Source organism: Miscanthus floridulus, chromosome 7 (assembly GCF_019320115.1).
Source record: "Miscanthus floridulus cultivar M001 chromosome 7, ASM1932011v1, whole genome shotgun sequence".
Lineage (NCBI taxonomy): Eukaryota > Viridiplantae > Streptophyta > Magnoliopsida > Poales > Poaceae > Miscanthus > Miscanthus floridulus.
The window spans coordinates 107,010,726-107,023,547 of record NC_089586.1 but is presented as its reverse complement, the minus strand read 5'-3'; the positions used below and the strand labels follow the sequence as shown (position 1 = coordinate 107,023,547).

Sequence of the window (12,822 nt, the reverse complement as noted above, 5' to 3'; positions counted from 1 at the left end):
CCCCCCGAGTGCCCTGCCCGTCGCCGCGTACACGGCCCTCCCCAACGGTGGCCGCGAGCGCGAGCCATCCCTGACGCCGCACCCATGCACGTCCGTGTTGTCCCTGGTGGTCCCGCGCATGGTCGCGCCACCCTCGACAACCTCGCCCATGGATCTCGCGGATCCTGGAGGCCGGGGTCGACGACCGGTGCCGGTGTTAGGAGTGGCATCGCCAGGGGAGGGGTCGCGAGGGCCTTGGGCGCCGCCGCGGGAGCGCCGTTGGCCGCCTGCGCGTGGTGGCCACGGCGAGGAGGGCGTCCATTGCTGTGCTGCTACCGATGGCGGCCATGGCAACAACCGGCACCGGGGACGATTCCGGCGTCTATAGGCGACGCGAGCAGGTAGGGTGGTGCGCAAGGGCGAGGCGAAGCTGCGTACAAGAGGAATCGGGCGGAGGTGGCATTGTGACGACGAATTTCTCTGACGCGTGGAGATTTCCGGCGGTGAAGCAGAAGGTGATTACTGTAGTGATTGACAACACATCTTCCTCTCTCTCGTTCTCTCGATTTTGCAAAACAACTTGCAGCCTGTTCGGCAGGCCGTAAACGATCGTGGATTATTTACTGCTGGCTAGTTTGGTGTGAGAGAAAAGTAATGTTCCAGCTTATAATCCACGATCGTATACGAGCAAACGAACAGGCTGTTGATGATCGTCTTTAAGCAAAGTTGTTCATCGATCTGAGATCCCTAACATTGATTAAAGGACCAACATCAAAAACTTGTTGGTTTCAAAGATTCTAAGTTTTGAAAACAGGAAAAACAAACTGAAAACTGAATTCAGACTTGATACACACCAATTCAGGGAACGAAACACACCAATTCTACATCAGACTTAGATAGTCTATGCAACCAAATAAGTGTACGTTGACTTGATGGAACCAGACCAAGCCTACCCAAATTTTAATCCTTGCCCGGCTTTAAAGGGGACAGCAACCAAACAGGCCCTATGTACCCCCGTGCGGTACTGGCCGCTCACGACGTCTCCATTTACTGCCCGTTCATCGTCATCATCGATGTGTCCGTGTGCGTCGCCAATAAAGGACTGAGGGCGACCAAACTGTACAGTAGCCACTGCAGAGATTTTACTGGACCACCTGTGCTGCCGTAGCGAATTGTATGATGCTCCGATCGAAACGATGCTGGTGAATTGGTGATGTTAGCAGCTACTAGTCATATCCTCCCACATCCAAAGACAGCAGCAATCCGGCACTATTGATGTGTCCTATTCTACTCTTGATCTGGTGTCCTAGTATCTAACTGTAGCTTCTGATTGTTAGGCTTTGCAGTAATCTCCCAATATATACTGGTAGCTGCGTCAAAACTAGCGAACCTCAAAGTAAATCAAACCAAAAGATTCACGGCTGGGCAATGGAACTGTGAGGGGACCGGGCCTGGCATGTGAAGCATACCCATCCAGGCATCCATCCTAGCCCCTCCTAGGTGAAAGAACGTATCACTGACACTGATTCGACTCGGCATTATGGGTGATTTGGCCTAAATTAGTTGATGCTACCAGTAGGCAGGTCCCTCTCCCTCGGCGAGCTGGGCCTCATTGCTACTGATGACGATTACTGAAAATACGGAGCACTGGTGTCGTCGCTTCATACCAGGGGTTTGTAAGATCTGGCGATCTGGCCATGTCGTCCCAGGTGCGCGCGTCCTGTTCAGTTCTTCAGATTCTTCAGGTAACGTATAACCTGACAAAGTGTAGCAGCGTACCCGGAACGCATCATCAGTGGCGCTGCTTTGCTTTGACGTTACTGAAATTTGGGCACCAAAATCTGCCAGCTTCCATCAGTTGCTACCGTCCAGACGAATGTGCATTTGCGCATCTACAATCCAGAGTTTCTGGGCATACACGTAGGCACTGTTGTAGGCTAGCAGTGCATGCATTTCCCTTTCGGTTGCTACCGTTCAGACGAAGCCGGCAAGCGCGACGAAGCGTGCATGCAGGTTGCAGGGCAAGTCTATTTACAGTACTCATTACAGTGACAGAGCTGTCCCCAGGCAGCACAACAATTCGTGCGAGGGCGAGCATGCATTTGGCACAGGAGGATCAAAAGGGAGCCATCGATTGCTGCTGCTGCTCTCTCACCTCGCTGCCTCCTCTTTAGGGCACCCCGACAACATAAAGCTCTTGAAAGCGAGGCACACGCCCCGTTCTTGCCGTCCGCTCTGCGATGCTCCACCACGAAAGGATCGGATCCCTCCAAAGCCAAAGAGGAAACAGGCGTCTGAATGTTGCGTGTTTGTCCCCCGTTCTTTGGTCATTGTTCAGCCTTATGAACTTGTACAGTATATACGTAGGAGCAGTGCAGGTCGATGGCTTGTGATCTGCTAGTCTTTCTTTAGCAAAGCCAGGTTAGCACTGATCTTATCTTGGGGCTGTCGAAATCGTCCGTCTCTCCGCGGTGGTCCTTTTTGCTGCCCATGCCCTACCCATCTTAGGTTCGCATTGATTCGCAGGGCCCCTTCCAGCCCATGCGTCCTTCCCCGCGCGCGGTAATAATAATTGGGTGGAGCACGGACGAGACGAGACGAGCGATCGATCGACCGGTTCAAAAACAGTGAAGAAGAGCAGCGTGCTGTGCCCTGCCCTGCACACCCCCAGTCCCAGTACACGACTCACACGAGGGCGAGTGTCACATGTCCTCGCCGACACCAACGCATGCGTCCGTGGTGGGGGCCGCTTTGGTCTCACCCAAGTGAAAAGAACCCCGCTCCATCGAGTAAGAACCGAATCTTTCAACGTACTACTCTCTCTCTCTTTGTGTGCGTCTCTCGCAGGCGTACATGCGGTGAAAAGGTGGGTAAAGAGAGACATGGATGACCGGTTGAGGGTGGTCGCGTCGCGTGCCGGACATGGCGTGAACACAACAAACGCCCATGGCGCGTAGGGGGACGCCATGGTTAGTGTAGAGGTGGGCCGGCTGGGCCTATAGTGGATTGTAGGAGTGGAGGACTGTGCTGCTAAAGCCCGTGCATATGCTTCGCCGCGTCTTGCGATTGGGCTAGGCGATAGGGAGGTGAAACGATGCATCGATCAGAATAGCGATCGAGAATAGCCAAACATCAGAATAAAAGATGATGGTAAGCTAAATCCTAGTTGCTAGACTTGTGCGGACTGCGAAGTGCATGGGAATTTAAACTTTTTATTTCAATCTTATACTCTTATAAAGTAAAATCACACTGGCTATTTATCTAGACATGCAAGCTGTCCAACGAGGCCTATCACATAGAATTAAAATCCACTAAGCAAAACCGTACTAGCTATTTATCTCAACATGCAAGCTATCCAACTAGACAATGCACTATCACATACGATTAAAATCCACTAGCACATACAACTACAACATCCACGTCAACAAGATAAATAAACATTTTGTTGTCCACTCATCATATCACGCAAATCCACTAATCCGCAATTCCCATGGCAACGCGCGGAGTATGCTCCTGGTATACCAAATACATAAACTCATACATATACCCATTAGCCCCTCCGTGGTATGGCCCCCAGCCATCACACCTGCAGTCCTCCCCGCTAAAGACGGCCCAGCCCTGCTTTAAAAAGCCCATCAAAGAACCTCTTTGATTGCCAAGTTCGTTACATCACTATTTGTATGAAACTTTAAGCCCTACTTTATAAACCAAAGATGCAAATTAAAATTTCGATTCCACCATTGTGCTTCTTGCAATAAATCTATCAAGAAAAAAGCCACAACTTAGATATATTTAGAGAACATTTCGTTAAAGATATATTTTTCTCATAAAGATAGAACACTTCTTTTTTAAGCACAGACCACCCTCCATCTACACAGGTAAAAATGTCTAGCTTTTGAGAAAAAATGTTCCTCCTTCGAGTGACCAAACCCAAGTAAAGATGGCAACGGGTACCCGAAACCCTACGGATTTAATCCTATTAGGGCATGGGTATGGTTCAACTTCTCTACCCGTGGGTTTGTTCATGGGTAAAAAGCCAAACCGGTTTGTGGACATACGTTGCAGCGCTGCTCGGATTGCTTCATGTATAGTAGGAAAAGTCCCACCTTGCTTGGACAACAGGAAGACACAGGCTACAATGTTATATAAACCACGGATGCTTCAATCATCCACCTGCACAGGACACAGCATTGACGTAGTCCCTGCAATGTATTATTATTGGAAAATTTGAAATTTGCCTCGAAATTTGCCGCCAGAAAAATGAAAGCTGAGGAACTGGTCAAGAAAAATGTTCTTCTATTAGCTCACTGTTTGTGACATGGTGCACCTGTTTTGTGGGCATGGGTGACCCGCGGGCATGGGTTTGGGATCAAAATTGTACCCATGACTGTGGGCATGGATTTGGACACAAAATTATACCCGTGATGGGTTTTTTAATGGGTAGATTTTTATGTTCATGGACATGGGTTTGGGTTGGTAAAACTCCCTGAAGCAGGTAAAGAAGCTCTTTCCATTCTTGCCCAGTGACTAAGATTTTCACACTTGTTGTGTCTAGACTGCAAAGATTTTCTCATAAAACACTAACTGAAGTGTTAGAGGGATTCACTTTCGATAAGAATCCAAAAGCAAGTTCTCTATACTGCCTTCTTTCCCTCCTCTGTTTCTGTCTTTAAGAGGCAGTGCATCCGGCAGGAATCGAACCTACTTTTTTACCCATTTAGCCTTTCTAGGTTGGTGGGCGCTTTAACCATTCAGCCATGGATGCTTTAGCGAGTGAACTGGGTTTTTATTTGAGAGCGAACTAGGTTTTTAGTGGTATTACTTCTCGAGCTTCTATTTCTTCCGTTAAGGGAGATTCGGGAAAAGATGGAATAGGAAGACGTGTTTCCAAAACGAACAAGATACGGGTAGAGAAGGGAAAGTTAGCAAAGTTAGACAAGATTGGAATGGGCATAGGAACATGTATTGATGTACCAGATCGGCTAATGCTCCCAGGTTCATGCGATGCATTCCACCAGTTGACTGGAGACTTTATTATTTGGTATATGGATCGGTCCAGCACGGATTGAAATAAGAGCCGGTTCGACAGGAAGCTTTTGAAAACGCAGTGCACCAATAAGGAACAAGATGAATACAGAAGTTAAACGAGCATCCCACACCCGAAAGGTACCCCACATAGGCCTTCCCCGAAATCCCCCAGTCACTAACGTAAACAAAGTAGGAAAAATTTGTACCGTCGTTGGCTGTTGCCATCTCTAAACCCAGGCAAGCAAAGCTTCACAGGGTATGATCCTCTACAGCACCGAATAGATCTCAGCATCTCATCTCGCCATTATTGATTAGTCACGCTCTGACCCAAATGTTATGTGTGTCATCAATTCATCAGCCAAGCACATATCCTGATCAAGTAAGGCCGTGCATCGTGAACAAGCTTCCCGAGTTGGCCCGCGCCGCCCTGTTACCAGCAACCGGCTTGCTACCTACCTCGCTCAGTCGAGATCGCTAGGCCCGGCTCTGCGTACTTCGGCACCATAGACGGACACGACCGCCGCTGCGGCAACGAGCTCCGGCCTGTAATCGTCACGCTGTGATTCTTATCTTACCCGTGGGCCGTGTCGCAGAGACGCTGGCGTGCACCGACGGCACCCTGCGGAAGCATGTGACTTGTAAAAATCTAAACATACAAATTAAGTTCCTTCTGTACAGGAGAATTTCACAACAGCACTGCTTGTTCTTCTGTATCACGGGTGACTGTTCTTCTGAATTCTGCGGAAGCAAACCTGACGAGTATCTGACATGCGGTTCAGGCCTTGTTTAGTTCCAAAAAGTTTTTCCAAAAAATGCTATAGTAACCATCATATCGAATCTTGTAATACGTATATGAAGCATTAAATGTAGACGAAAAAAAACTAATTGCATAGTTTGGTTGGAAATCACGAGACGAACGTTTTGAGCCTAATTAGTCTATGATTGAACATTAATTGCCAAATAAAAACGTACAGTAGCCAAATTCTCAAATTTCACCCAACTAAACAAGGCCTCAGCCCCCGAGCAACAATAACCCATGATACAGAAGAACAATCAGCGTCAGAATTCAGAAGTGCGACCGCAGATGCCCCCAGAGTCTTTTAGGAAATGGCACGGTAGCACTTTCGTTGTTATTTGACAATTAGTGTCCAATCATAGTCTAATTAGGCTTAAAAGATTCGTCTCGTGAATTTCGTCTAAACTGTGTAATTAGTTTTATTTTTTATTTATATTTAATGCTTCATGCATGCGTCCAAAGATTCGATGTGATGAGGAATCTTAAAAAATTTGGCAAAATTTTGAAAACTAAACACTACCTTGTTCTTCTATATCCTCGCTCAGTTTTTACAAGATTAATATACGTAGCATTAAAGGCTCAGTTTTTCATAAGTTGTCTGAAGTTCCAGATACACATTGACACCAATTTTATTAGCTGAAAACCATTTGTTAACACACATACCATCACATCCAACATGCACCATTCCTGAGCCAGAAACAATTTATTATGGAGACACATTTCTCGCGTTCACATTCTTCGGTACAGCTACAGCAGCATCAGCACAATTTGAACTCCGCAATATCAAATTTAAATGCTGATACATTTCCATACAGCTACACATTTCCAAGTTTATCAAGACCAAATAACTAAATATACAACAGCTTCCATCTTAAGTTATTACCAATTTCCAACACCTACATTCATGGTGCCCTGGTGGATATAGGATGACGACAGCAAGTCATCGTCCACCACATACACCCACCAAGCAGCTCCATGAGACATGACCATGACCTTGATCTCATGCCATGCTTGTACAATTCCTATGAAAATTTCCTGTTTTCTGTTTTTCATGTGAAAATTAACTGATTCCTGTGAAATTATCATACAATTCCTCTGTTCCAAAGGGGCTCTTAATATTTGCGGGTTACGCGGGACCAGGAGCTGTGAACCCTATGTTGTTGTGGCTACTGCAAGCCCCAGGACCAGGAGCTGACAAGGGCAACTCAAGCGAGGCTGAGGAAGGCAGAAGCACTAATGAATTTAGAGAAGACATAAATACCCTCTTGGATGTTAAGCCCAGTTTCATGCTTTCAGCAGATTGGGTGATACATGTGGTTAGCACGCAAAACAGTGTAACAGATGCGATGCTCATATGTTCTTACAGAGCTACAAATCAATCACGGTGGCACTTGCTTAAATAAAATCTAAAAAGATGCATTTAAGCACTAATAAAACATATTCAGGGTCTAAGCTAGTATGTGAGACATAGAGCTCTGCAATTATGATTTCAGAAGGTTTTCTAAAAGCGAGTGACCACACGGCAGCCTATTAATAACTATCATAGGGTAAGATATGGCATGGTAGCAGAATGTTGCATAAGTTTCAAGAATTGTCTACTATGTGGGTATGATGTTTCTCATGCCTCACAACCCCAAGTTTGGGGTTTTGTTCCTCCGCATGCGTTTCTTCATTAATCTTCTTGATTAATAGAAGTTTAGAGCAATGAAGAAAGCCAAATGGTTGTGCACCTTTTGGTCAAGAAGGTCCAGCTCTGACCTTCCACCTGTCAAACTCAGTCACACTCAACATAAACGAGCTTGCATTACGATGTCCCCCACCACAATATTCCTACAAACAAGCAATATCAAGCATCAATACATCTATGTAGTGTCTTCTTGTTAGATGAGGTAAAAACAGCCTTATAAACCTCATCATCAGGGAAAAGATGTACCTGAGAGATACAAGTTGTGTCTTCCTGCTCTAAACTTCTTAGACTTATTTTCAGCATCTGGTCATTATTCAACTCAGGGACTTTGTATACAACAGCCCCAATACCCCTGAAACAAAAAGGCACAACTCACATCATTGAAACTATGGTGTAACGAAGTCCAAATAACGTGCTAGATAGTGAATATTGATCAAGAAGCAATACAAGAAAAGGCTGAGGCTGGATACATATATCAATAGGAGGGGGAAAACTTGCCTTAGATTCAAATTACGGCTCTTGCTAGCTAGCTGATTTCCAAGTTCGCTTCTCAAATTTGAAATAGCATCAGCATCAACAGCCTAATGGACCATGAAAAGGCAAAATTATATCAGTAAACAAGTAGTACCTGTGACTAAATACAAAGGTAGTAATAAAAAATAAAAATGTAACATAGTCTTATACAGGATCAACTAGACTCCATATAAAACCAATTGGCTTTGTACCTGCTAATAGCCTAATAGTACAAAAGTAGGAAGAGCATGAATAAAACAAAATGGTCACTAAAAATTGAACTTCGATAATAAACAGAAAATGTGAAAAATAATGTGTGACATAATTACCAGGCAATTCCCAAACTGGCCACATCCCAGGGAAATTTCATAGGCCTTCTCCAGACAATCATCTATTAATCTTTGCTTCTCTAATAATGTCACTTGTCCATGGGAAACGACATGCTCAGGATCCAACTCCAGCAACTGTCACAGCAAGGTGAGAAAACATTAGGAGCAGTCAAGCAGAAGACACCATATGTCCAATATCCAAACTATCTGGTCTACTGTTTTTGTAGGAGCACTAGATACAACACAGTTATCCTGTATTGGATGACAACATTTCATAAAACATTTTCCTGATTTTTCTCACTTTATGGTGAAAATTTAAATATTTTTTCCATTGACTGGAAAACTTTGAGATGATCAGATGCATATTATTCAACTAAAACCAAAAATCATGAAACCTCTTGATTATACATCAAATGGAAATACCGGTTATTTAAGCAATTGTTTCGTAGACATTAAGCTTGAGATGTTAATATAATAACTTCAACTAATCAATAATTTGGGTATGAAACAATATCAGGCGATAAAAGGAAGAACAATGGAATTCCTTTTTGTGAGAAGTCACTGCTGCACAAAAGAACTAACATCAGGCAGGTGTTACCTGATCAAACAATTTAGTATTTGCATTGACATTGAATTCAATGTCCAAATCTTTAAGACCACTGCTGAAGGCCTTGCTATTTGGAATTTTCCATCTCCATAAGTCCCCATCTTCAATAAACTTGAAAAGCTTTTGCACTGTTTCAACCTTGTCGTCAGGTACATATTTGACCTCGGCTACATCTTTACCACTTTCATTACCCCGTAAGGTGGTAACTTCTGTCAAGAGCTTGTTTCTAAAGAAGTCAAATGCAATTGTCGCACCACTACACTGCATGTCTATCACCTTGGTCACATTTTGCCCAAGTGTAGCATTCCCACACAAACTTTCAAAAGCAGTCTTATGATGGTCCAGGATCGTAACTCTGAAAAAGGATAAATATTTAAGTGAATAGTGTTCAATCGGACAGGGGTTTGAAAATTAAAAATATCAACAAAAAGGATCAAATACATATTGAAAGTTTCAGTGTTCCAAATGACTGCATAGTGTACAAAGAGTTCAACAGAAATCTCTTAGATTTTGATTAATGAATTTCATGCAACAGAATATGGCAAGGTAATCACTGTTGAGCTACACATGACATCTCGCATGCATACTCTCATATGCATTAAAGAATATGACAACATGGAGAGTTAATGTGCACTATCTGTGAAGGAGAACAAGGATTTTGAAACCAAAAGTATGCAAGGACATCTCAATTCTGAATGGTCTATCAAACCTACAGGTTATTCTGATGGCAACTTCGATTTATCAGTGATGGAGCAAAAGCAGGCTTAGTGTCCCCAAAGAGGACAGAAGGAATTTGGATGGGGTAACTATCTAGTTTTGGTGGAATCTGTGGAAAGAAAGGAATCGAAGAACATTCCAAAAAGTCGGTCTCCAACTGGTTCAATGAGCTTACATCATTCAGGAGGATATCAGGAAATTTCGTTTGGCAAAAAGCTGGGACCCCAAGGCTCATGGATCATTATTCCAATAGCTCCAAGCAGTTTCCTCCAAGTGCCACCCTCTTTGGTTTTGAGCTTTTTATAGTTGTACTTTTGGCTGGTCTTTTAGTAGTAGTTGTAGGAGAGGTGTTGTTAGTCCCCAAGCAGTTGCACAGCTGCATGTATTTTTACTTTGGTTGTTGTATGTTTTGTTTTGGTACTTTTCCTTTCTATAATAATATAACTCGGCAACTCTCTTGCCGATTTTTCTTTAAAAAAACACAGATGCAGTCGGTAGGTCAGCACAAAACTGTGTTCTATCCCTGAGCTACATTGGCAGCCCCAGCTCACATTTGTTTACGAAGGCTAACTTTGAACAGGACCTTTTTATCTTAACTGGATTTACATATGTGATTTTATCTAGATTGTGATTTTACCTCCCTCTGGCGAGATAGAATCAAGAATGGAGGTGACTTCACTACATTTGCTCACATAAAGCAATTCCTATGTTCAGGATTTGAAAACTGGGTGCAGATGCTTACAGACCTTTCGACTTTAGTGGATATATCTTCAACAAAACCAGGAGGCCCCACAAAGTCAAGAAGGTAAACATCTTTTATTTCTTCCAACGAAAGTGAATCACTCCTACAAAACAGAAAAAGAAAATGTCATAGCAGGAAGAATATACCAGAACAAAAGTATCAGCACAACTGCACAAGAGTTTGTTTCACAAAGATAAAAAAAAACCCACAAAAGTACCAAAAGAGGTGGTGTGTGTCCTATGATTTAATGAAATCCAACAAAGGTAGTTCCATTAGCTCTGATTATACTAAACCTAGTACAGATTGAATCTTTCCCTCAACAAAATACAACTAGAAGAGTCCTAAGCAGAACTTTTCTAATGCCTACAATCACTTAAGGCTCACACTTCCATTGACAATTAGATCGCCACACATTTGGAATCAGATAATTGAAAGCCTGCAGCCACAGTCAATAGTTGCAGTATGGAAGTATGGTAAAACTTTGTTCAAATCTACAGTACTGCAAGAGTAAACACCAGAAACGTAGGTGCGTCCTGCGGTGTTGCAGATCTCAGCAGACACCCGTTGCGTGCATTGGAGTTCGCAGTGGATAGCAGCTAGAAGCGAAAGAGGGCATCGTGGTACCTGATGGGGTCGTAGACGGTATTGGGGAAGAAGCGGACCGGGTGGCCGGCGGCGGAAAAATAGAGGTGAGCGGCGAGCGCGGCGAACGCGCCGTCCGGGCACGGGTAGTGGTAGAGCACCGCCGAGACCTTCCGCGCGGCGCCGGCGCAGGCCATGCGATCGGTATTCCGGCGGGGCACGGGCACGCCGCACAGGTCAGGGAGTGGATTCGAGAACCGCACGGTGGCAGGTTTGGTTCGGCGGTTGCACGGAGGCACGGAGCGGGGAGGACGGACACGGTTGAACTCGCCCGCTGGTGTTTGGATTATTTACTTATTTACCATCATTATGATATAAGTGGTATAAAAAGTACTATGTCAGTGATTCATATGTTAGTGACACAGTATAAGATGTCATCTGTAATAATGGCAAATATGTAAAACTTAGCCGCGAGGTTCAGCTGTGTTATAAGCTTCTACAAATTGCTTCCGCTTAAAAAACAGTAATGTTCTCTGCGAGACGTTCGTCGATGGCCCCTTCGTTGGACCGTGATGCCAGGAGGTTTTCTTATCTAATCTTATATCCGTTTTCTTTGGGCACCATAATTTTTTTAAAAAAATATCGCCTCAGTGCCACAAGTTCGTGACTGTGCTTCATGATCACGCTCCACCGCGTCTCTCGTCCGCCTTCCTCTTCATCGTCACGCCCGACCACATCCCGCACTGCTTAGCGTCCCGTGCCATGCCTCTATTCACCTTGCCCATCGCATAAGGAGAGTGAAAGGTTCTTATTTGATTTTGATAATTGAGTATCAACTTAGGTGAACTAATATATGTTTAAGTGAAATATACATGTGTGATTAGTCCACAGGTACATGTGTGTGAGCAATACATGTCATGGAGGTAAAATGACTTGGATTTGTTGTAAAGTTCACACACGTGATGAAGGAGCTCATTGCATATGAGACATGACATTGAGTCATGTGACTAAGGTGGAGAAGATCAAGATAAGGCTTGGCTTGATGGACCGGTTGCAAGTGTGAAAGGACAAATCGAGAACTTGGTATCGATGGACCGAGGCAACGGTGAAAAGCAAGTGAGGCTAAGATCGATGAACCAATATGATCATGTGATGATATGAAGTGGATCATATCGTTTGTTGATCAAGTTGGTGCATATGTTGCATTAACATCAAAGAAGATGGAATGGAATGCGTAAGACAAATGTATATTTGTATGGTATTTCATTTCACCGGTCAAATGTTGTGTAGAAAAGTTTATGATCGGGTTTAGGATAGATGGTCGTACTATCAAGAGGGACAAACTTGTTTGCATATCGGTCATCTAGTGCCACTTGAACGATCTAACTTTATGTTGTTGCTAGGATCGAGCGGCGTGGTGAATTGAGTGAGTAATCCTTTGAAAAATATTTATGAAAATGTTAACACATATTCACATAGTGATGTACACTTGGTGGTGTTGGCATATTTGCAAAGGAGAAATTATTAGAGTCGAATTGGATCAACTTGGAGAAGAGAAAAATATTTTTCGGTGTACTCTAAACTATGGGATGGTTCTTAGATTAGAATTCTGCATTGATCTATTGTGCTTTGGATCATATATGCAAGTGGGATGTGTACCCTCTGAAAAAGCTTTCCAAAATATTCAAGATCATCGAAATTGGACTCCAGAGCTAAGAGTTATGATCGTTTTAGTGATGAAAGGTCTGTAACCGGACTCTGTGACTGGACGCGTCCGGTCAGTGCCTACGAATCCGGTCGAGAGTTGCGGTCAGTGCTTTTTTGGTGAGCAGAAGCGACTGG

General features: G+C 44.0%; 1 protein-coding gene across 3 annotated transcripts; it reads right to left on the bottom strand.

The window, feature by feature from the left end:
* Window positions 1-5,192: 5,192 nt before the first annotated feature.
* LOC136464159 (uncharacterized) lies at window positions 5,193-11,311 on the bottom strand. Of its 3 annotated transcripts, none has more exons than XM_066463115.1 (8): window positions 11,023-11,311; window positions 10,403-10,501; window positions 8,931-9,294; window positions 8,333-8,467; window positions 7,989-8,071; window positions 7,737-7,842; window positions 7,534-7,633; window positions 5,193-5,626 (listed from the first exon to the last, which is right to left on the bottom strand). In XM_066463115.1, exons 1-7 carry the CDS (start codon window positions 11,175-11,177, stop codon window positions 7,541-7,543), a joined length of 1,035 nt encoding a protein of 344 aa, XP_066319212.1. In that variant the 5' UTR covers window positions 11,178-11,311; the 3' UTR covers window positions 5,193-5,626; window positions 7,534-7,540. The 3 variants fall into 3 exon arrangements, with proteins under 3 accessions (XP_066319212.1, XP_066319213.1, XP_066319211.1); XM_066463116.1 differs by lacking the exon at window positions 5,193-5,626 and adding an exon at window positions 6,498-7,018; XM_066463114.1 differs by lacking the exon at window positions 5,193-5,626 and having other exon boundaries at window positions 7,026-7,633.
* Window positions 11,312-12,822: the final 1,511 nt, after the last annotated feature.

Bases quoted from the DNA above. Each gene is read 5' to 3' on its own strand.
- LOC136464159 (XM_066463115.1), bottom strand. From the start codon at position 11,177: ATGGCCTGCGCCGGCGCCGCGCGGAAGGTCTCGGCGGTGCTCTACCAC. The intron at 8,468-8,930 runs GTAACACCTGCC...TTGCTGTGACAG, and splicing joins ATACTAAATTGTTTGATCAG to TTGCTGGAGTTGGATCCTGA. The intron at 7,843-7,988 runs GCAAGTTTTCCC...TTTTTGTTTCAG, and splicing joins AGCCGTAATTTGAATCTAAG to GGGTATTGGGGCTGTTGTAT.